Source organism: Miscanthus floridulus, chromosome 5 (assembly GCF_019320115.1).
Source record: "Miscanthus floridulus cultivar M001 chromosome 5, ASM1932011v1, whole genome shotgun sequence".
Classification (NCBI taxonomy): Eukaryota; Viridiplantae; Streptophyta; class Magnoliopsida; order Poales; family Poaceae; genus Miscanthus; species Miscanthus floridulus.
Genome location: NC_089584.1, coordinates 39,412,264 through 39,436,071, shown reverse-complemented (window position 1 = coordinate 39,436,071; position 23,808 = coordinate 39,412,264). Strand labels below are relative to the sequence as shown.

General features: G+C 48.1%; 3 protein-coding genes across 3 annotated transcripts; all 3 read right to left on the bottom strand.

Annotated features, from left to right (window-relative positions):
* Positions 1 to 17,302: 17,302 nt before the first annotated feature.
* On the bottom strand, positions 17,303 to 18,798 carry LOC136452016 (uncharacterized). Its single transcript, XM_066452682.1, has 2 exons — positions 17,601 to 18,798; positions 17,303 to 17,337 (listed from the first exon to the last, which is right to left on the bottom strand). Exons 1-2 carry the CDS (start codon positions 18,796 to 18,798, stop codon positions 17,303 to 17,305), a joined length of 1,233 nt encoding a protein of 410 aa, XP_066308779.1.
* Positions 18,799 to 19,242: 444 nt separating this feature from the next.
* Positions 19,243 to 21,448, bottom strand: LOC136452017 (uncharacterized). Its single transcript, XM_066452683.1, has 2 exons — positions 20,593 to 21,448; positions 19,243 to 20,056 (listed from the first exon to the last, which is right to left on the bottom strand). Exons 1-2 carry the CDS (start codon positions 20,978 to 20,980, stop codon positions 19,917 to 19,919), a joined length of 528 nt encoding a protein of 175 aa, XP_066308780.1. The 5' UTR covers positions 20,981 to 21,448; the 3' UTR covers positions 19,243 to 19,916.
* A 227-nt stretch (positions 21,449 to 21,675) lies between these two features.
* LOC136454539 (agamous-like MADS-box protein AGL80) lies at positions 21,676 to 21,969 on the bottom strand. Its single transcript, XM_066454928.1, has one exon. The coding sequence runs from the start codon at positions 21,967 to 21,969 to the stop codon at positions 21,676 to 21,678; it is 294 nt and encodes a 97-aa protein (XP_066311025.1).
* Between the last annotated feature and the right edge of the window lie 1,839 nt (positions 21,970 to 23,808).

Genomic DNA, 23,808 nt, shown 5'->3' with positions numbered 1-23,808 from the left:
TCACACACCCATCTTCCATAAGCACACATCCCAACCCCATCTTCAAGACATCACAATATATATCGAAGGGTCTGTCAACATCTGGTTGGGCCAACACAGGAGCAGTGGTCAGAAATGTCTTCAGAGCTTAGAAGGCTTCTTCATAGGCTAGGCTCCAGTCAAAGTTGGCTTCTTTTTGGAGCATCTTGGTCATTAGCTGAGCTATCTTGGAGAAATCTAGAATGAAACACCAATAGTACCCAGCTAGACCAAGGAACTGACGAATTTGGTGCACAGAATTGGGAGACTTCCAATTCAGCACATCTTGCACCTTGCTGGGATCTATAGAAATGCCATCAGGTGTCAACACATGCCCCAAAAATTGCACTCAATCTAACCAGAACTCACACTTGCTGAATTTAGCATACAGCTTGTGTTCCCTCAATCGAACCAGTACTATCTGAAGGTGTTGGGCATGCTCTTTGTCATTCTTGGAATATATCAGCATATCATCAATGAATACCACAACAAACTTGTCCAGCTCTGGCATAAAGACTGAATTCATCAGGTACATGAAGAATGCAGGAGCGTTGGTGAGACCAAAAGATATTACTAGGTACTCATACAACCCATACCTAGTAGAAAAAGCTATCTTTGGTATATCATGTGGTCTGATCTTGATCTGATGATAGCCTGAACAAAGGTCAATCTTGGAGAACACCTTGGCACCAGCTAGCTGATCGAACAAAGTATTTATGCAGGGCAAAGGATACTTGTTCTTAATTGTTACTGCATTAAGAGGGCGGTAATCCACACACATCCACAGAGTACCATCCTTCTTCTTCACAAAAATGGCTAGACAACCCCATGGTGAAGAGCTAGGACGATGAAGCCTTTTTCCAACAATTCTTCCAGCTGCTTCTTCATTTCAGCCAACTCCTTTGGAGCCATACGGTACGGGCGTCGAGAGATAGGAGCAGTACCAGGCTCTAGCTCAATGGAGAATTCCACCTCTCTCTCCGGTGGCAACCCAGGTAGATCTTCAGGAAAGACATCTAGGAACTCACATACTACCGGAATAGAGGAAAGATCAGGAGAGGCTTCAGCATGAGCAGCAACAGGTAAGACTGGATCTGAGAGTACAAGAAGAGACATCCTATCCTCAGAAGAAGGAAGCCGTAACTCTACAATTCTCTGCTGTAGATCCAAGACTACCCCATATACCCGCAACCAGTTCATTCCAAGAATAGCATCAATTCCTTGCCTAGGCAACACCATGAACTAGAGATGGTAAGTGTGAGTGGATAATACCAATCTTACTATGTCCATCCGAGTATTGATGCACATCTGCACACTCGGAGTACGGATTCTATAGGCATACGGTATGGCCATAAGAGGTATGTTGTGCCGATCTACAAATCCCATGCTCATAAATGAATGTGATGCACCAAAATCAAATAACACATAAGCTGGATGGGAATCAATGGTGAACATACCAGCCATCACTGGTTCCTGCTGCAATATCTGCTCGGCATCCATGAAATTCACCTACCCAGATCGGCTGGCTGGCACTTTCCTCTTGATCATGGTCCGCTTGACTAGCCTAGAGTTAGCAGATGGTTGAGCAGACTGGGCTGACTGGTTCTGGGGACACTCTCGGGCATAGTGGCCATCCTTGCCACATTTGAAACAAGCACCTGGCTTGTTTCCCTGCCCCATCCGAGGTGGGTCCTGCTATCCTTGGGGCTGTTATTGTGGCACCTGTTGAGTAGGTGTACGGTACTATGTGGAAGAAGCCTAAGAAGTATGCTAGGGCTGCAGAAATGAATGCCCGCCTGATGATTGATAGGGCACCCATCGAACAACCTGTACCTTCTGAGTATGGGGGTGGCTAGAAGACCCCGTTGCCACCCGCTTTCTCTTCCACTCTACCTGGGAATCCCACTGCAAGCCCTCCATGGTGATGGCAGCATTCATCACTGCCCTGAAGGTCTGATAGTTCCCAGTATACAATTTCTCCTGAAGGCTGCAAGAGAGGCCATGATAAAAGTGGTCCCTCCTCTTCTCATCCATGTCCACATGGGTGCCAGCATGCTAGGACAAGTGATTGAACTTGTTGACATAGTCCATTAGTGTCATACTCCCTTGCCGTAGGTCTAGGAACTCAGTCAGCTTCCTGTTGAGGACACCAGCAGGAATATATGATAAGGACATGAGCTCCATGCATATGACCATGCTTGGAGATAGAGGAAGAGGAGATCAACAAGGGTGTCCTAACCGAGAAGGAGGCCTAAAGCTCATTCAGTTCGAGTCACTAAGGTGGAGGCCCAAATCAAGTTTGAGCCCATCTCGGGTTCCAGGACTAGTATGTCATAAAACTGGTCATATGGGCCCGTCCAGGCTCCGTTTTCGACTATCCACATATGGATGGAAAGCTAATTAGATAAGGAAACCAATTCAAGTGGTCTCACATTAAAAGCCCTTCAGAATCAATGGGAATCGTCGAAACAAGTCAGCATCCAGAATTTATCTGGGTGCTGCGACATCGTCTTTTGGTCCGTTGGACCATGTATCGTATTTGGGCCCATTAGGGGGCGTGTCTAGGGGGGTGACTATATAATTAGCAGCCATCATTCTCCTTAGGGTTTGGGGTTTTGTTTAGTTCTTGATTTCCTTGTGAAACACATGTTGTTTGGCTGCAACTGTGCCGCCAAGGTCGCTTGCTGTGAACTAGGGCCCCAGTTCTTGATCTTGTTCGCCTGTGGTGATTAGTCCTTTCGAATAAAGACTTGAACTCCTTCTTGTTTTCATAAGACTCATATTTATTTGCAATTTCAGATTGCATTCATCCCATTTTTGCTTGTGTTCTCGATTCGCTTGTAGGAAAGCCTTCTTAGCGAGGTCAATCGCGATAGCGTGGTTGATAACCAACGGAGCAGTGGTGTAACGGTTGCAGAGGTCCGAATCAGTCTTGGTTTGAAGCCTAGATCATGAACGTCGAGTCTCCACCAATCGACGCTATCATACCTTTTGAAAGATCAGGCCTTGTCTACATCAAGTGGTATCAGAGACCTTGTTGCCCGTTAGGTATAATTTTGTTTTCCTCTTTAGATTGTTACTGTTTTTGCATTACTTATAGTCCACAAAAAGCCAAACAAAATATACACCGCCACATATTCCCTATCCTATAGCCTCATTGTACCGTGCAATTTCGTCTCTGTTTCACGTTGTTGAGTTCATGTCCTAGGGCAAGTTCTGGTTGCTGGTTTTAGATCGTTTTTAGTCCAGTTTGTGTTTTCCCTTTGTTTTTCGTCATAATCCGTGAACACCTTCAAGTCTTGCTGTGTTTCCTTTATATCCATCAAACCCTAGTCCACACCATCTAATTTGTTATACTTGTCTTTACTGTTTGCATCTATCCATAGCCGCCGCAACAACTTTTGCACGCATTGTTCCCATTTTGTCCTCTAATTCGGAGTCAGTTCTTAAAACTAGCCTAGTTTTTGCATACGAACTCAGATTTCGACGTTCCATATATCAAAATCGATCAGAAATTTTTTTTTGGATCCATCTGTCCCTAGCTCTATTGGGTTCAAAAAATTTTATTTTGGCCAAAAACTAGTCACAAGATCCTATTTTCGTAGTCATAAGCTTTTTGTCAATTTTGAGCACGTCTTCTGAATTTTCCACAGGCCACGCCTTTCACTTGTCTAAGCTCATATTTTCTATGGTTACTTCTTCTGTGCTCCTAAGTGAAAAAAATATCAAAAAATAAAAATAAAAAGTCAAAGAATCCCAAAAAAACAACGACAGCCCAAAAATAGAGAAAAAAAGAGAGGGGCAAAAGTGGAACAATATCTAGAGGAGCACATAGAGGGCACCATTTGAGCTGTGTTTGCATGTGTTGATTTTTGCCTTGTTCGTAATCATATTCCTGCTGTTCACATCACTTGATACATCTGGTACTTAAAACATGAGTAGGCCAGCAACTAAGACAAGTACTCGGGATACTTATTCAGCTTTGATATTCAGTTACGAATATTGCTATTCCTTGCTACTGTATTGTGCATGTCCATGCTCCACTTTCTTCTAACCAAGTACAAGTTCATCTTGCAACTATGACACTCAAGCTACAATGGTATCACAGTCACCGACCGATTGCACCGCCTGTTGCTTTGGTAAGAACACTTGTAAGATCGTGGTAAGACGCTTGAGAGTGTGTGACTTTACTCCTTGACCACATCCTATAGTAGCTGATACGAAAATACATACTTGTGTGTTTTCTTGTTTGATTCTAACAATGATAGGTTGTTTGTATCCACCGACTTATGATGGTATAGGTGCTGATGAGTACATGGAGTGGAAAATTGCCATAGATAACATATTTGCTACTCGCTTTATGTGTCCAAGGAGGAAGGTAAAAAATGTAGCTAGTGTTTTGCAATATTCTGCTTTATCTTGGTGGGAGTCTTTAGATCTTTATGATAAACCTCAAACTTGGAATGATATGAAACTCCTTATGCGAGAAACCATTGTTAATCCACCTCCTATTTTGACTTCATATGCTGAGGTGCACTATTTAGAGGAAGAGTCTATTGTTATTCCTCTTGCTACGACTAACCTTCTGTAGGATATTGTACATAAGCAACAGGATGACAAGGAAGAAAATGAGGAGCTCACAACCTCATATGCAAATTCAGAACCATCACTTCACAATGCACCTATTACTCCTGCTGAGAACACATGTAATGTCCATGGTGCTACACTCACGGAAGGTGAGAATTGTTTTAATGTACTAAATTTTTCCATAAACCATGCTATCATAGAGCAATTGTTAGTGGAACCCTCTCTTGATTTATCTTTGTCCCATGATAATTTGCTTGATGTTCCTTGTCATAAAGATGAATTGGTTGATGATGCTTCAGTTTTACATGTTTTCGAACCAACCACTTGTGCTGAAAATAAACATGTTATTCATATTGCTACTAAAACTGATGAGCTCAAACTGTTGTCTTCTTTACATACTTTGGGTTACATTGAATTTGATGTTTTGTGTAACCTAGATTGTTTGGAGGAGAGCCTTTTTAAATATGTTGATTTGCCTTGGTTTTCTAAACACACATATCATGTTATTGGCAAATATAACAACAAAGGACAATATATGATACATCGAGTATACGTTCGTAGTAATATAAATTCTCCTTTTGTTGTACAAGATTATGATCGTTTAGAGGGCAGCCATAATATTACAAACATTTTCTCATGTTCCTCAAAGAAACAAGTTCACTTCCAAGAAAGGGACCATTGTTGGTTGCCACCTATGTCTGCTAGACCATCTATTCCTGCATTGTCTTTGGTTAGTTCTAATCTTTTATAGGATAGTGTTGACATACATTGTGTGCATTCGGATCATAGAGTCTACATGTTTGCTGAAATTTTTATGTGAGATGACACGCTAGAAACTTAGAAACATGGTCACGTTCCTTCTCACAATTATTTCAGTTCCCTTTGTCTTCGCAGCCCCGTTCTCCTTTGTGTTGTGCAGGATCAGTTTCAAGCACAATCGACGTTGAGGACGACTTTTCATCAAGAAAGGGAGGATGATAAAGACATGAGCCTCATGCATATGACCATGCTTGGAGATAGAGGATGAGGAGATCAGCGAGGGTGTCCTAACCGAGAAGGAGGCCCAAAGCTCATCCGGTTCGAGTCACCAAGGTGGAGGACCAAATCAAGTTCGAGCCCATCTTGGGTTCTAAGACCAGTATGTCATAAAACTGGTCACACGGGCATGTCTAGGCTCTGTTTTCGACAATCCACATATGTATGAAAAGCTAATTAGATAAGGAAGCCAATGCAAGTGGTCTCAAATCAAAAGCCCTTCGGAATCAACGGTAATCATCGAAACAAGTCAGTGTCCAAAATCTGCTAGGGTGCTGCGACACCGTCTTTTAGTCTGTTGGACCGTGTATCGTGTTTGGGCCCATTAGGGGGCGTGTCCAGGGGGTGACGCCCAAGACTCTATAATTAGCAGCCATAGCTCTCCTTAGGGTTTGGGGTTTTGTTTAGTTCTTGATTTCTTTATAAAACAGATGTCGTTTTGCTGCAACTGTGCCGCCAAGGTCGCTTGCTGTGAACCAGGGCCCCAGTTCTTGATCTTGTTCGCCTGTGGTGATTAGTCCTTTCAAATTAAGACCCACTCACGGACCCCAACAACTGTTGCGCTGCAAAGCACACTTTCTGCTCATCAGCCACGTTGAGCGGTAGAAACTTCTGCTCCAGAATGCGAAGCCAGTGCTCCACATCCAGGGGCTCTGCTGTCAGTGTGAAAGTGGGTGAGTGGGTCTTGAGGAAATCCTAGTAAGAGGAGGGTCCCTCAGGACTACGAGCACCACCCCTTTCCCACCATTGCCCTGTGTCCTCTACGGGTGAAGCCAGCGACAGCCTGTGCCATTAGCTCTAAGGCACAGGCTGACTCACGGCGGGCAGCCATCAGTTTCGCCATCATCTCCGTGTGAGTCATAGGCGGTGGCAGTGGTGGCGGTAGAGGAGGAGCTAGACGTGGAGCCGCATGTCTCTCCCCGTTGTGCTCATTGGCCCGGCCAGTCTCACCTTGGCCCTCGCTAAGACCGTGGCCCGCCCCAGCACTAGTGCTCCCATGTCCGGACCTTAGATTCATCTGTAAGAGATAGGACCCAACCACTTAGGATAACCTTCTAGATCAGAACAAGGGATGAGAGGAGCGACAAGACATCTATTAAAGCATTCTTTTAGTTGTCCTATCAATTTACTAATCCAATTATACGTGTAGGGGGAGGATTTAGTTTTTAGAAAAATTCTACTATCATGATGCATGCATCGGCCTGTACGCTCACTCAAGCCAGAATAGTGGCATTCGTAAAATTTCAGCACATCGCACACTCACTTTCCATATGCTAAGCGATTTCTTACGCAATGTAAGTTAGTGTACCTGCATAAAACTGATTAGATAAATCCAGTGCTGCTATCCTAGATAGACCATACTATTGGGCTTATACTTAGCGCATCCTATTTTTTGCAAAACTTTTATTGGTCAAATTTTTAAGTTTTTGATAAGAGTGATGAACTCGTAACCTGTTATTGGCTCTGGTACCAACTGTGGTAGAACCTCCTGAAATAACACACTTACGGAGGTGCTCGTCTTCCACTAGACACTAAGCACCCCGGAAGCAAGCTACAACGGGTGGTATCCGTCGGGCACACCCCAAGGGAGAACCCGAAAGATCCACATTTTCTCCAAGGATCCAATAATGAGAACAAGTTACAATACTTAATCCATTTCATACATCCAGAGTTCTTAGAAATTCATTATTACATTGCTGAATGTCAGAGTGCGGAATATTAAACAGCGGAATAAAAATAAACATCTAGCACCGAGAATCCGTCTATGCCCACCAGAAGGATCCTCCACACAATGGTACTCCTCAAGTATTACCTGCAACAGGGGTAAATAAACCCTGAGTACACAATGTACTCGCAAGACTTATCTGACTAGTGGGAATAGCTTCCTGACTCTAAGGGATATGCAAAGCTTTATGGTTTGCTGGTTTTTTTGCAGAAAGCAATACTAATAGTGAGTCCTTATTTATGTTATTATTAATAGCCATGTTAATTTATTATCTAGCCATTCTATGTAAGCACCTATTCTACTTTCAAGTAAGAGTTGAGCAATCAGTTCCATTTCATCATCTTTCAGCTTTCAGTTCTTACTACGGTGCTAGACCCAAAACAAGTCGTACCGAATCGCCTGGTGATTCGCGAATCAATGTCCCCAGTTGGGTACCCCAAAAACACACGCCCCGCTTGTAGCACAGGCATAAGCAGGACCAACCCATCACCCTCCTGTCATGGGGTCTAGGTCCCCGTCCAAACTTGGACTCCAAGCCCCCGCTCCTAAGTCCCGGACTTAGTGCGGTGCAAGGACCTTCACCATCCCTGCCTCCAATCAGTCGGTCCAGAAAGAGCCAGAACCTAAGACAAGAGAGCAACAAGTCTTCCCTACGCCCATACCCAAGTATGTGCTCGGGATAATAAATCTATGACTTGCCTCGAGACTTATGCAATGACGGTCCTTAACTGACACAGACAGGGAAAAAGTGTAACCAAGCTATGCCCTGTTGGCCGCAGGACACAACCTCTTACACCCACCAGTACCCAAACCATATCCCTATCCGGTCACCACTTTTCCTTTCCACCATCTATCATGAGTGATCATAATTATCACCTATTGTGAGTAACGACAGGCTACTCACGCTACCGAAATCCTGAGCATAGCAGTTACTCGACCTCAACTTGTAGGACTCATAGGTAGATATATTAATGCATGTGGTTTCCATAAAATGCATGTAACGTAAATACACATCATATATATATTCAGTGATCATAAAATATGGGTTATGCACTGGGACTTGCCTTGGGCAGGCGGTGGGTCAGCAAAGTCAACACCAAAACGCGGGGAGACCTACGCATGCTGGCTCTTTTGCAAAAGAGCCCCCGTTCTCTATCCTATTCGCAAAGCTCACTCGAACACTATTTCACTGTGTCACGGTGTTTGCACCTAGCACCCTTCCCTCAATCCAATTTCTATTATTCAATGTCCCTGGCCGGAACTAACAGAGGCCACGGCGTCTCCGGCCAAATGCCAGTGAGCATGGACCTCCTTGGCACCAACCAGCACCACCATGACACTCTATGTGCAACGCGCAACTAATCAAGGTAACAAACGCCATGAATGGTGCAGCGTGAAGGCATGGCCATGCGCCGTGATGGGGTCTGGCCACGGCAACATCGACACCGGCGAATTTACCTAGCCTAACACCTCTATCGCTACCCTGTATCCATCTACAGACTACGAGCAACAAGGTAGACGCCCTATTTGAACCGCTACTACAACCAGCCCAGCTGGCCACGGTAACAGCATCTAATCTAGTTCACCAGCGGCAGCGAATACGTCCTGGGCAACCTAGACCCCAATCGATCCAACCACCTACCCTACGAGCAAGAGGACCTCAACAGAGACATGATGGATGGGCTAGACAAAGTAGCGAGGCTTGGCAACAAGGTTGGCCACATGCACGGGGTTGTTCCAGTTCACGCCGACCGCGGTGAAGGCGTTCCCGATGACCTACTGCTCCATCGGCAAAACCACTGCACGAGCGAGGCAAACAAGTCAATGAGACGCAAAAGCCCTGCTCAATTGAGACAAAGGAGCAAGGAGCAGCGCCCTAGCCGAGCACCTGCCTTGTCGGCCATGGCGGACCGCCGCGAGGAAAACATCCTGCATTATCTCACTGGGGCATGAGAGCTCGTCGGGTTGACTCCACTCGCTGGCTAACGAATAGGTCTAGTTGGGTGCACGGTGAATTGGAAAGAGGTGGACTACACAAGGCCAATTTGATGGACGACGACGTTCGGCTTAATGGGGTCGACGGCGGGGAAAACTCCAATTGAAGCCCCGACACCGTACGGCTGCCACAGTGGCAAGCTTGGCGTGAAGCTAGACTTCAACGCGACCTCCAGACGTGCACACTTATGAAGATGGGGCCAACTCTGTGGTTTTGCCTTGGCGCGGCTCGGCCGGTGTGGCGCCATTGCAGGCGATGTGATTGCGGCTTGGCGTGGCTCAAAATTTCTAATTACGGAAAGGACGGCCATGCGACAGGGAAGACTCCACGGTGTGCACGAGGCCGGCACGACGACGTGCGACCTCGGCACCACAACCCGCAAGACGACGACGCACGGCACAGCGCGCCGCAGGGATTGACACCGGTTCGAGGAGGCAACAGCGTGGCGTGGCATCGAGCGCGGACGTGACAGCGAAGTCAGGCGGCAGGCCTACGCGCGTGCAGCCGCAAGGGTCAACGGTAGCAGTGATCGCGCGGCAACAACGGTCGGATCATAGCACGGCCGTGGCGCAGTTCGACGCGACTACGATGGCTATGGCTCAGGCGGACGCGACGGCGGGCAGAGCAGCCAGGTCCACTAGCGCGGTGCGCGTGCGTGCGTGCGCGGGCGTGTGCCAGGGCGCAGTAGCAGGAGCCGTGGCCAGCAGCATGGGGCCATGTGCGTGGGCGTGCGCGCGCAGGCGCGACGGGCGGTCCAGCGCAGCGTGCCGAGAGCCGGCAGGGTGACCGCGCCCCAGGCGCTGGCATCGTTCAAGATGTGACTTGCACGCTTTTTAAAGCTGCTTAAAAATCCAACCCGACGATCCAGTAGCTAAGCCAACTATTTTACGTTCAAGATGGTGTATCAAGCTACTAAAACCCACCTTAAGACCGTGCCACCGCTTAACCCGATTCCCCTATAAAAATTGTCGAACTTAGCTCCGTCGAACCATTTTCCGACTTAAGAAACGACCAAGTTATTTGTTTGGATTCGCGTCACTTTCGATTTCCAAGCTACCAACTATGATATCTAGCGAACCCCATTCTCGACCGCAAGTATTTCACCGCCACCTACGAAGTTTGTACTACCAACTTTATCAAAGTTTCGTCTATGCGTTCTATAGCATTATCGTTCAATAAAAAATTGTTTAGCACCCTAAGTCATACAATGCGACATGAAATATAACTTTCGTTTCGCGTTTCCGATGAACGTTTCGAGCCACAGAAATTGATTTACACTCTATAATTCATACACTATCATATAAACATGATGCATATGCAATGTTTTACCAAAAATGATAAAGTATAACACTGAGGGTGTTACAACAGAGCGGCAGTGGTAGCATAGTGAGTTAAACGAGCTACGAAAGAGGAAGCTCACCATGGAAGCAACTATGGGTAGGATTGTGGCCATGTTGACTCGCGGCGGGCTCTCCAGCGGCACTAGCCTCGGCGAGCGTGTGCAGGGAGTATACTGGAGTGAGGTGGAGCTGGTGGTGCTGAGATAGGTGAGGGAAAGAGGGAGATGGAGTGCGGGTGGAGCAACGACGAGGCCATATCTTGCCGCACTAGGGCCACACCGTCGCGGACTTCACCTGCCGGATCTCCGATTGGCACAGCCGGATGTCTAGGTGTGGCACCAAGGACGAGGGAGCAAGGTCCTGGACCGGCGGCAGGGTGCGGAGCAGTGCACCATCAGCAACATCATCGGCGTTGGTGAGGACTCGCTCGGTTCCAGCACACGCCCTCGAAAGGGAGGGTGAAGAAGAAAGAGCTAGGGGCAAAATCGCCATTCCACAGCTGTTCTCTCACCTCCAGATCTAGAAATGAAAATACTTTAATGCGTTTTGTGTCTTCCAACAAATTTGGCACAACTAGAGTGTCCACCAGCAAATCAATTTATTTTCGGTGTTCACTGGCAAAACAACCATACGTTGTGTCCAGCAGCAAATTTTGCCTATTTTTCATTCGGAGTTAGATTCATTTCTATGTAGGTTTTGGTGGTCAATTTATAAATTTATAGAAGATTTTGGTTATTGTTTCGTATGTGACGGGTGATTTTATAATGAGTGTACATTATTTTTTTCACCCTGTTTAACATGGGAATTCTAGGGCCTAGAGAGACAATGCAGATTATTTTTTTCTGTCAACTAGTGTACTTGGTATTTGATGATAGTCTAAAACCATTTTTATGGAAATGTCTTGCCATGATCCACTTAGTACCTAATTCTCAGTCAACTATTGTACTTGGTCTTTGCCAGTCCTCATCATAACAAGTATCTTACACCCCCACCATCAAGTAATTGAAATGATTATCTCACATTTCATACAGATTATGCTCGAGATCTATTCTTGTATATGCACAAGCAACAACAACACAATAGTACAATAGCGCTAGCAATATCAAAGATTTATAGATCCATAGCAATGAGATATTACAAGGATTCATGCTATGGTAGACACACAGAAATGCTAACCAACAACATAAAGGATAACTTAAACTTCTCCACTTTGCCAGAGCACAATAGCAAGAGACACACAGAAAGCAATTCTAAAATAGGACCCTTACTAGCAGTAGACATAGACCACCGTGCATGTAGAGCTGGCATGCATGGCTACTGCAGGGGCGACGATGCCTCATTCCATGGGAGGGCAGGGGTCCCTTTCCCATGTCTATGGGAACCTTGAGAAATAATCCATATTGTAAGGGTGCATCATGTCAACCCCGCCACTGCTACCGACAAAGGGACGGGAGACAATGGTGCCAAGCTCCCCTCCGTTGGTGGTGAGGCTAGCAATCCAATCCTGCTGCTGGGGTGACACGTGTCCCACCGCCGGCACCAATGATGTTTGTATCTCATTGAAAGTGTAGGGTGCTAGTGGCTGGGCTGACGATGACCCTAGCTGCAGTGGCAGAGGGGGCTCCAGTGCTGCTCCCTTTCCCTGCCAGATGCTAAGCTGACGAAGCTGTCATATACGTTCTTTGACTTTCTTAGTCTTCTCTTCTACCATCTCGCCAAGGCTGGTGCGTTCCTTCTTAGTGGTGCCGATGAGGCCAGGGCGGCGTCCATCCATGCTCTCATAGAGAAGGAACGAGATCTCACGTTTGTAGTTCTCATGTTCCAACCTGCTTACCTGGTGTTGGAGCTTGGGGTTGTGGTTGTGATACGATCTCATATGTTGACAGTCCTTGATTTTTAGGTCCTAAATCTTTACTAATGTAAGCAAAAGGATGGCCAGCATGCTGAAGGACTGCTCCCACACCTTTGGCTGATGCATCTGTCTCAATCACAAACTGCTGTGAAAAGTCAGGTAACCGAAGGACAGGGGCAGATGTCAAGGCTTGCTTCAACAGTTGAAAAGCATTCTCATGTACAGATGTCCATTGAAAGATATGGCCCTTTTTTAACAGTTCAGTTAAGGGTTTGATTATAATACCAAAGTGCTTCACAAATTTCCTATAATACCCTGCTAAGCCCAGAAAACCTCTCACGTCTTTGACATTGGTAGGAGTAGGCCAGTTTTGAACATCAGATATTTTCTTGGGGTCAGTAGCAACACCAGCAGCACTAATGATATGACCCAAATAAGTCAACTGTTGCCCAGCAAAAGAACATTTGCTTAACTTGATCTTGATCTGATGTTCTTTAAGTAGTTGGAACACTGATTCCAAAATCTCCAGATGTTGTGCCCAAGTAGCAGTATAAATAAGGATGTCATCAATAAACACTACTACACCCTTCCTGAGCAAAGGTGCTAGAATATAATTCATGGTCTGCTGAAAGGTAGCAGGACCACCAGTGACTCCATAAGGCATGACAGTATACTCATAATGGCCATGATGAGTTTGAAATGTTGTTTTATACTGATCAGCTTCTTCCATGAGAATTTGATGATAACCAGCAGTCATATCCAAAGATGTGAACCACTGAGCCCCAGATAACTCATCAAGAATTTCATCAATTACTGGTAATGGAAACTTGTTTTTGATAGTAAGTGCATTAAGCTTTCTGTAATCCACACACAGACGCCAATCTCCTGTCTTTTTCTTCACTAATAGAATAGGAGAAGCAAAAGGGCCAGTGCTTTCCTTGATCAAGCCATTCTTCAATAATTCTCTGACTTGAGTTTCAATTTCATCCTTCTGTGCAGGATTGTATCTATAAGGTCTTAGTCGGAAGGGTTGGGCACCAGGAATCAAAGGTATAGCATGATTAATATGTCTCTTTGGTGGTCAACCAACAGGTTTGTCAAATATTTCTTTGAACTGAGTGATTAACTCATGAAGTTCAGCAGGCCAGCAACTGGAGATATGGTGAGGCTCCAGCTGAAATAGTTCCCAAATACCCCACAATTGATCAGCATCTTGTAACTGCATAACTTCAGTTGCAGTAATGACAGGGCAAGAAGACAAATCAGGTTGCAGCCCAAACAATTGGATTTTCTATTCCTGATGAATGAATGACAGCCATTTCTCTTTCCAGTCTACTTCCATGGGACTGTGTTGCTGAAGCCAATCAATGCCCAATATCACATCATAAGACTGTAATGGCAAAATCTTCAGGTTGATTGTTAAAAGAGAATATAATTAGAGGAATATTAATATATTGCATTGGGCCTCATGGGCTGATTATATAGAGTACATGGGACTAACATCTCACATGATTAGGCAATGTGGTACTATTCCTAATACTCTAACAGCCCCTAGGCTACCAGCCGAACAGGCTTGGTGCCGGCCCATAGCAGGCCCCTTAGGCGCCTATTCTAACACACCCCCTCAGTCGAAATGTCAACCACTCTGCACGTTTAGACTGGACCTGAACTCCATGAACACTGAAGTAGGCAGCCCCTTGGTGAAGATGTCTGCATATTGCGAAGCAGTAGGAACATGCAGAACACGAAGATCACCAATAGCAACTCGCTCCCTGACGAAGTGAAGATCGATCTCAATGTGCTTGGTGCACTGATGTTGCACCGGATTGGAGGACATGTAGACGGCACTGATGTTGTCGCAGTACACCAGTGTGGCGCGCCGAAGAGGGGCACGTAGCTCCAAGAGAAGCTGTCGCAGCCAAGTCGCCTCTGCAACTCCGTTAGCCACTGCGCGATACTCGGCTTCAGCACTTGATCTTGACACTGTATTCTGGCGCTTGGATGACCAGGAAACAAGATTGTCGCTGAGGAACACTGCATAGCCCGAGGTGGACCTATGAGTGTCCGGACAACCAGCCCAGTTAGCGTCGGTGTAGACAACAAGATCAGTCAGAGTAGACGGTCGCAGCAGAAGACCGAGGTGGAGTGTGCCCCGAACATAGCGAAGAATCCGCTTTAGGGCAGCAAGGTGAGGCTCTCGAGGGTCATGCATGTGAAGGCAAACCTGCTGAACAGCATATGCAATATCTGGGCGAATGAATGTCAAGTACTGAAGAGCTCCTGCAAGACTGCGAAAGTCTATAGCATCAGACACTGGGCCCCCCTCAGCTGCAGCAACCTTGGAGTTGGTGTCAACTGGAGTAGAGCACGGCTTGCACTCAGCCATCCCGGTGCGATCTAAGATATCCAGCATGTACTGTCGCTGTGAGAGCAGAAGTCCATCGCCGCATCATTGAACATGCATCCCGAGGAAGTGATGTAGTTCACCAAGATCTTTCATGGCGAACTCCCGCTGAAGAGCTGAGATGATCCGCCGAAGAGAATCTGAAGACGAAGCTGTGAGGACAATATCATCAACGTAAAGCAACAGGTAGGCTGTGTCTGATCCGCGCTGATAGATGAAGAGAGAAGTGTCTGACTTAGCTTCAACAAACCCAATGGACAGCAAGTAAGAAGCCATCCGACTGTACCAAGCACGAGGAGCCTGCTTCAAGCCATAGAGCGACTTCTTCAGAAGACAGACCAAGTCGGGATGAGCTGCATCTTCAAATCCGGACGACTGCTGATAATACACTGTCTCAGTCAAGTCGCCATGAAGGAAGGCATTCTTCACATCCAGCTGGTGAATGGGCCAGCGGCGACAGAGCGCCAAGGAGAGCACCGTGCGAACAGTGGCAGGCTTCACGACAGGGCTGAAGGTTTCATCAAAATCCACACCAGGCCGTTGGGTAAAACCACGAAGAACCCAACGCGCCTTATACCGCTCGAGGGAGCCATCAGACTGAAACTTGTGCTTGAAGATCCACTTCCCAGTGACAACATTGGCCCGAGGCGGACGAGGCACAAGGTCCCAAGTGCAGTTCTGTAGGAGAGCACTGTGTTCTTCTTCCATAGCTACTCGCCAATTGGGGTCGGCAAGAGCACTACGGAAGGTCTTCGGCACCGATGAGAGAGGCACGGCATGGTAGATAGAAGGCATCCTAAAGCCGCTCTTCGATCGTGTGCCCATGGAGTGCTGGTTGGCTGCCGGAGGAGCAGGAACCGCCCCTTTGGGCAGCGGGGCAGCGGCAACAATAGTGGGGGTGGCCGGTGCAGCAGCGGGGCTGGCTGGGGCCGCAGTCGGGGCAGCCGGTAGCTCCCGTTGTCGACGACTGTAGATGTACGTGAAGTCGCTGGGCGGCCGGGGTGGCCGGAGGGGTGGGAAACCTGGTGGTGGCCCATGGGGTGCCTGAAGAGACACCGGAGAACCCGAGGAAGACGAGCCTGCACGCAGCGCGTCGGGCAGCTCCAGGGCCGCGCGTGGCACGAAAGAGAGACTCCTGGTGGCTGCGCGTGGCGCGGTGGACGTCCCTGACACCCGCAGGGCGGCGGGAACGTAGAGTGTGGGCATCCGAGGATCCTCAGCATCCTCGGGAGGCTCCAGGGGCGCCCCAGGCACGGCCGCACGGGGACCGGCAGGGGCGCGGGTGGCGTCGAAGGTGCTGGAGGGAGTCCCTGCAGGTAAACACTTGTGCGACGGTCCAATAGGAGCGGGCACAATATCAGTACTGTCATCGGCAAGAAACTCGAGGTCTGCTGGAGTACTGGGACCATGACGCTCAGCGAAAGGGAAGGCCATTTCATCGAAGATGACATGTCGGGAGATGATGACTCTATTGGATGATAGGTCAAGGCAGCGGTACCCTTTATGATGAGCTGAATAGCCTAGGAAGACACACAGGACAGACCTAGGAGCAAGCTTGTGAATAGCAGTGGCGAACATGTTGGGGTAGCATTTGCAACCGAAAACTCGCAGATGATCATATGTGGGTGGCTTGCCAAACAAGGCAAGATGAGGTATGGAGAACTCTAGAGTCTTGGTGGGCAATATGTTGAGGAGAACAGTCGTCGTGGAGAGAGCCTCCGCCCAGTAGGAGGGAGGCATGGACGCCTGAAAGAGTAGGGAGCGAACAACATTATTTGTAGAGCGAATAATGCGCTCAGCTTTACCGTTATGAGGCGAGGTGTAAGGGCAGGACATGCGAAGGTGGATGCCCTAGGTGAGGAAGAAGTGGTGGGTGCTGGAGTTGTCAAACTCTTTCCCATTGTCGCACTGGACGGCTTTGATGCAGGCGCCAAACTGAGTGGAGGCGTGGGCGATGAAGTGAACAAGCGTGCTGAAAGTGTCAGATTTAAGTCGTAAAGGAAATGTCCACAGATAATGAGTGCAATCATCAAGTATGACCAAATAGTATTTATAACCAGAGATGCTGACAACTAGAGAGGTCCATAAATCACAGTGAATAAGATCAAACTTGCTAGACGCACGAGAGGTGGACACATGAAAAGGTAGATGAACATGACATCCTAGCTGACAAGCATGACATAAATCTGAACAATCCTGAATAGAAAAAGACACACTAAACGCTAGCTTTGACAAGGCCTCATGACCGGGATGCCCAAGACGCCGATGCCACAGTGGAGAGGAGCCCTGAGCGGCAAAGGAGAGTGCTAGTGGAAGGCGAAGTGGGTACAGTGGCCCGGAGCTATTACACCTGACGATCTCTTTCTAAGACGGAAGAACCTTCACAGAACAACCAGCGGGGTCAAACTCAACAGAACAATTATTGTCAATAGTGAATTGGCGAACAGAGATAAGATTCTTAATAATTTGTGGCGACACAAGAACATTATTAAGACGTAGAGAAGGTGATAACTCTATGGAGCTAGTTGCAATGACAGGAATAAGGGAGCCATTCCCGACAATAATAGATGAAGGGTTAGGGTACCGCGAAGGTTGAGTATGTGAAAGAGAAGAAGATTGAGCTATCATGTGTGAAGAAGCACCTGAGTCAAAGTACCACTCATTGTTCGAAGGAGGGGTCAGCGACGTCGTGCTGAATGACGCCGCGAGGTCCGTCGGGTCCCAGGAGGGGAGACCGGTCATAGGGTTGTAATACCCCGGAGCGACCCACTGACCGGCAGCCTGCTGGTGGGCAACAACAAGCGCCTGCTGCTGCTGCTGCTGCTGGGCGAGCAGGGCCTGTTGCTGCTGCTGGTGTTGCGCCTGCTGCTGCGCCTGGAGGTGAGGAGGCACCGGGATGGGCGCCAGAGGTGGTCGAGGGCCCCCGGGCCACATCTGGATGGAGCCGGACCAGGGGTTGTAGAAGCTCAGCCAAGGGCGCCCCCCTCCGGCCTGCTGCTGCTGCTGTCCAGCAGCTTGCTGCTGCTGGTTGTTGCCGGTAGGAGCCTTGGAACCCTGTCCTGAAGAGCCGCTGCTACCCTGACCTTTGCCGCCGCCGCCGCGCTTGTTGCGGCGGTTGTTGGAAGGCTTGGAGCCCCCGCCACCACCTCCAGAACCGGTGCTGGACGAAGGAGGAGCTGTTGTAGGAGTCGTAGTGGCAGCAAGGGCAGCTGCTGGAGTCTCCTTGCGGTTTGCCATGGTGAGTTCCTCGAGGATGAGGTCCTCACGGGCCTCCAGGAACGTGGGGAAGGGCTTTGCGCGGCGTAGCAGGGTGCCGATGTGGGCGAAGCGCTCGTTGAGGCTGCGGATGACGTTGAGGACGAGGGTGCGGTCGGTGATGACCTCGCCGAGGGCCGTGAGATCATCGGCCATCTTCAGCTTGCGGCAGAAATCGGTGATGGAGAGGTCGCCTTGGACGAAGTTGCGGAACTGCGTCTCCAGCTGAATGGAGCGGGCCTCCTGATTTCCGAGGAACTGCGACTCTACGGCGAGCCAGGCGTGACGAGCTGTGGAGCCCTGGGCACGGATGATCTCGCCAAGATCGTCCATGAGCGTGGCGATGATCCAAGACTTGACGACGTAGTCCATCCGGGCCCAATCGGGGGAAATTGGGACTGGAGGCTCTTCGCGGACATGGCCCTGAAGCGAAAACTTGCCGAGGATGAGCAGGAATTGATCGCACCAACGGTTGAAGTTACCGGAGTCGACGTCGAGGACGGTGGTGACGTGGTTCCAGATGTTGCTGACGGCGACAGCCTGGGAGTGAAGCTGGAGCAGCGCCACGGCCTCATGGTGGAGCATGGCCGCTCGGAGATCGGCTGGCGTAGAGGCGCCTCCAAGCGGTGGAGAGGCGCCGCCCGATGGCTCAGGTGCGAGTGCAGCAGGGCGGCGTCGTCTCGCTCCTTGGTCGCGGCTGCGGCCTGCTGCTTGGCCTCGAGAGCGCGTGCCAGAGCAGCATCACGTGCCTCCTCCTTGGCCACGCGCTTACGCTCCAGGCGCTGCGCGGTGGCGGCGGCTTCGCTGGCCTGCTCATTGGCGAGGCGCCGAGCGACCTCGTCACCCTGGAGCGAGGTGGCGGAGCTATCTTCGTCGCCCTTAGGGGTTGGTGGAGAGGACGACCCCATGGGCGGGCTGCGCGGCTGTTTGCCGGCGCGCGAGGGCGCTGCGCGGCTGGTGCCGACGCGCGTGGGGTGGGTTGGGCAGCGGAAGACCTAACCTAGTCTGATACCATAAAAGAGAATATAATTGGAGGAATATTAATATATTGCATTGGGCCTCATGGGCTGATTATATAGAGTACATGGGACTAACATCTCACATGATTAGGCAATGTGGTACTATTCCTAATACTCTAAGAGCCCCTAGGCTACCAGCCGAACAGGCTTGGTGTCGGCCCATAGCAGGCCCCTTAGGCGCCTATTCTAACAATTGTAAAACAATGACCTTGGACATACACAGGGCACTGTTGTAACTCATGAGTACACATTAAGATGGTACCATTAGCCACCCTAATCTGAACTAGCTGAGGAAGAGGAGACCAGTCAAGTAACATAGATGCAAGACTGTGACTGACAAAACTGCATGAACTTCCAGAATCAATGAGCAACACTACAGAACGCTGGTTAATTTTGCCTTCCATCACCACAGTTTGTACACAAGCAGTACCCTGAATAGCTGCTAGTGAGAGCTCCATCAAATCTTCTCCAGAATCAGTACTGAGTCTAGCTGTGTCAGGAGGAGATGAATCCTCATCATCAGATAAAAGCTGCCACAACTCTTCCACGAGATTCAGAGATACAGTGTTGGAACACTTGTGAGCTAGATTCCATTTATCACCACACTTGAAACATAATCCTTTGGCCCTTCTATATTGCTTGATATTGTGAAGCTTCTCTTCTACACCAGATTGTTTGGTGGCTTCAACTTGTTTTGTGGTACCAGTAGATGGAGTAGCAGTCAAGGTTCTTGGAGGGGAACATCTGGTGAAAGAGTGCTTGGTCGATGAACCCCCATCTTGGCGTTTGCTGTCCTTGGAAGGTACTTCGGACAGCACCTCTTCCTGTAACAAAGCAAGAGAACAAGCAGCATTCAAACTTGCAGGACGGTGTACAAGAACTACAGAACGAATTGCATCCTGTAAACCATCAATGAATCTGCTAATGATAACATGAGGGCTGAAATTTGGATCATGGGCCAAGATTTGGTGGATGAGATGATCAAACTGTTCAATGTAAACAGATACAGTGGAAGTTTGTTTGAGTCTAAAGAATTGGCGGTTCAGGTGGCTTTGTTGGTCTCGCTCAAAACGGCTACAGATGGTGGCACACAATTCAGGCCAGGTAGCACGTTGTAAGATGGTTTCAACAGATTGGGACCAAAATGCAGCAGATCCCACAAAATTCATGATGGCAATTTTGACCCACATATTAGGATGAATAGCATAGACATCAAAATATGATTCACACTGCTTTTGCCAGAGTTTGGGATTTTTGCCATCGAATTTAGGGAAATCAAACTGAGGAATAGCCTTTGTCAGATCGAACGGCATCTGAGACTCTAATGTAACAACAGAAGGGTGAGCAATAGTGTTCGCACCTTTGATCGGGGTAGGCACTAAGGTGGTAACCACCCCGTGGCCAATTCCCCGGTTACTGGTTTCAACGCCGGCGCCAATAGGCAGCGAGATTGCTGAAGAAGTCGCAGCATGATGAGGAGCCGCAGACTTCGTCAGATCGATTTCTTCCGTGTCGAAGACGCGCGTCGCCGCGTCAGATGCTTGAGGACGCGAAGGGAGTGAATCCACCTTCTGTTGGAGGTCGACGACGGATTGATGCAGCTCGTCTACCTTGACATCGATCTTCGGCCGCCACACGCCCACATCATGGAGCGTCGCGAGATTGTCGTCGAGAGTGCGTTGGATCGAAGAGTTCTGAGCTTGCAACGCCTTCATCATCTGGGTCAGTTCGTTGAGCTGAGTCTCCATAGTGCCGATGCGCTTCTGATCTCGGGTCAGGTACTGGGGGCGAAATAGATAGTCCGGTACCGCCGCCAGGGTGGATCTGGGGCAGAGAACACTCGAGCAGAGGCAAATTCGAAGGAAGGAACGAACTCGTCTAGAAATGATTACCGACCAACTCTACCTCAGCACGGACCTCTGGATCTTCGCGATCAACACCACAAGGGTGAATCACAGAAGAGAGCCTGCCATCGGGGATTACGAGTCCAGATCAAGGCAACCGAACCGAGAACGAGGACGCACCTGAGAACGACGACGAGATCGCCGCCGCCGCGCCCGCGGATCGAGTGACCTCCGATACCAAATGATACGATCTCACTTCACCATGTCTACGATTAACATTCAATAGAGTGGAGTATAGTGGAATATGTGATTACAACGAGCACTGCTCGTCGCCGTCGCCTCCAGCACAGCCGGCCAATTTCGTATCCAACTCCGTTCTACCCTTCCCCTTTCTCTCTCAGCCTAGTTAACGTTGCTCGTGGTGGGATTCCTCACGACTCTCTTCTCCTGGGCCAGCCATTCTGGGCCCTGATAGCGTAAATTGGGCTTTGGTTATCTTCTGGGCCGGTCCATCTCATCTCTGTCTTCACCGCCCGGGTTCCCGCTTTTGGTTGCCCGGTGTTCAGCTTCGTCAGCCTCCTCTTCAGGCACCTCCGGCCTTAGGGTCGTGACAGGTTGCTAAGAAGTTCCTCCTGATTCTGCGTTTTCTTGAATCTTTTGCCACAATCTGGCATGTCGATGAATTTTTGGAACATAGCTTTGGCCTCTGAGTCATTAGGCCAAGCCAATGGCTTATCTTGATTCTCATCGTACAACACCACACCCACCTTGGTGCTGTAGAGCGTGGCTAGCTCATCGACCTTCTTCTTAATGCCATTGCGGCGCCTCTTAACGGTCGCACGACGGCCGGAGGCTTTGGTGATCCACTGGAGATTCACCTTCTTACGAGCCATGATACTAGTGTTCTAGGGTATCAAGCAAGAAAGCTAGCCTACAAATTTGGGACCCCTAACCCTTATTCAAACATTATATAGATCTTTAAACTCTCATCCTTGTAGTTGGCACAGTTAAAAGTCAGTTTAGCGTCTACCACAACATTTATCCAAAACAAAAAAAACTGGAAGGAAAAATTTGTTGCTTTGGTTATGAGAGGTTAGATGATAGAGGGGGAAGGCTTATGTTTATATAGATCCTGAGGCTCTAGCCTAGATGAAATATAAGTGAATAGTTATTATTATAAACATGATATTATGGCAAACATTTACTTATGGCCTAATTAGATCCATCATGGGGACCGCATGATCTTAGTCAAATGCTCATTACTACTTTCTGCCAAGGCCACCAGCATAGAACCTTCGTCTTGAGCAGGTAGGTTATGCAGAAGTCATGTGAGACATTGACTAGATGAAATATATTGGTGAATAGTTATTATTATAAACATGATATTATGGCAAGCATTTACCTCTAGCCTAATTAGATCCATCATGAGGACTGCCCAGAACCTTCCTCTTGAGCAGGTAGGTTACGCAAAAGTCATGTGAGACATTGCATTTAGTAACTGCCATCAAACCATTCAGCGGCTACAAATTGCACTCCATAAATGCATGCTAAAGAATCACTTGGAAAAGCTAGATCTGAGTTTAAATTGTGAGATTGCGCAAGAAAATGCCTCACTATATACGCACAAGATATGACTGTTGTACTAAACATATATATGTTTTTTTTAGGTAATGGATGTAACCTTCGGCCATTGTGCTGTGATGTTGGTCTTGCACTGATGACTCCACAAGTCAATAGAAAAGGGTGGTCTGATCCAATATAAGCATGTATGAGAATAATGTGCAATTTTGGTGACATCCACATGGCCTACTATGTCATGTGCTTTGCCTAGTTTGGTGCATATGTGTTTCAAATCTCCAATACAACACGTGTGATATGCGAACAAAACCAACAGAAAGCCTTTAATTTTGACACAACAAAAATGCAAAAGGTTGCTAATAACAGTCATTACCGTCAACATCCCTCGTGTTTCCTTTTGCAACACCTAACATTTATCCTCCTCCCCTTATTGGAGAATGAGCAACCAAGAGTGGAAGAGTGGAGAGAAGTGTTACACCCTAAAACTTCTATTTTTGGTTGTGAGTAGAAAACACTAAATAAAATAAACGATTTGAGGAATTTCCTAAAATTTTCCAAGATCTATTTAGCTCATTGTCAACCTAAAGAGTGAAAATGTGGTTTACAAATTTTACAAAGTTAATGAAAGTGTGTTTGCTGCATTCATTCCCTTGCATGAGTTTTGATGTGTAAAAAATAAATTTAGAAAATGTGAATAGGTTTTGTTCTTGTTTTCAAAAATAAGCTTAAAAAAGCTAGATTTTAAAACCTGTTAAGAAAAAGGAAAAGTTTTTCCTTATCCTTTTTCTGTTGGCTTTTAGCCTGCTGCCGTTTTTAGCCCAGCTCTCCCGCCTCTCTCAATCCCGGCCCAACCCAGCGACCGCAGCCCAGATGCCGCGTCCTGGCCTGCTCCAGCTCTCGTGCTTCTCCTCAGACGGGGCTCGACCCAGCAGCAGCAGACGCAGCCCGCAGCCCGCAGCCGTGGAAGACTGGAAGCCGCCGGCTGCGCCATGTGCAGATGTGCTGAAGCGCTCAAGCTTCACGCCAACATCAATCAACTGGCGTGGCGGCCTCCCAACTCCCAACAACCAAGAAACGAGTTACAGACACATGGCAGGGCCTCGTCATCGTCGTTGAGGTCCATCCAAATTCATCAAGCGCAATATATGCATCAC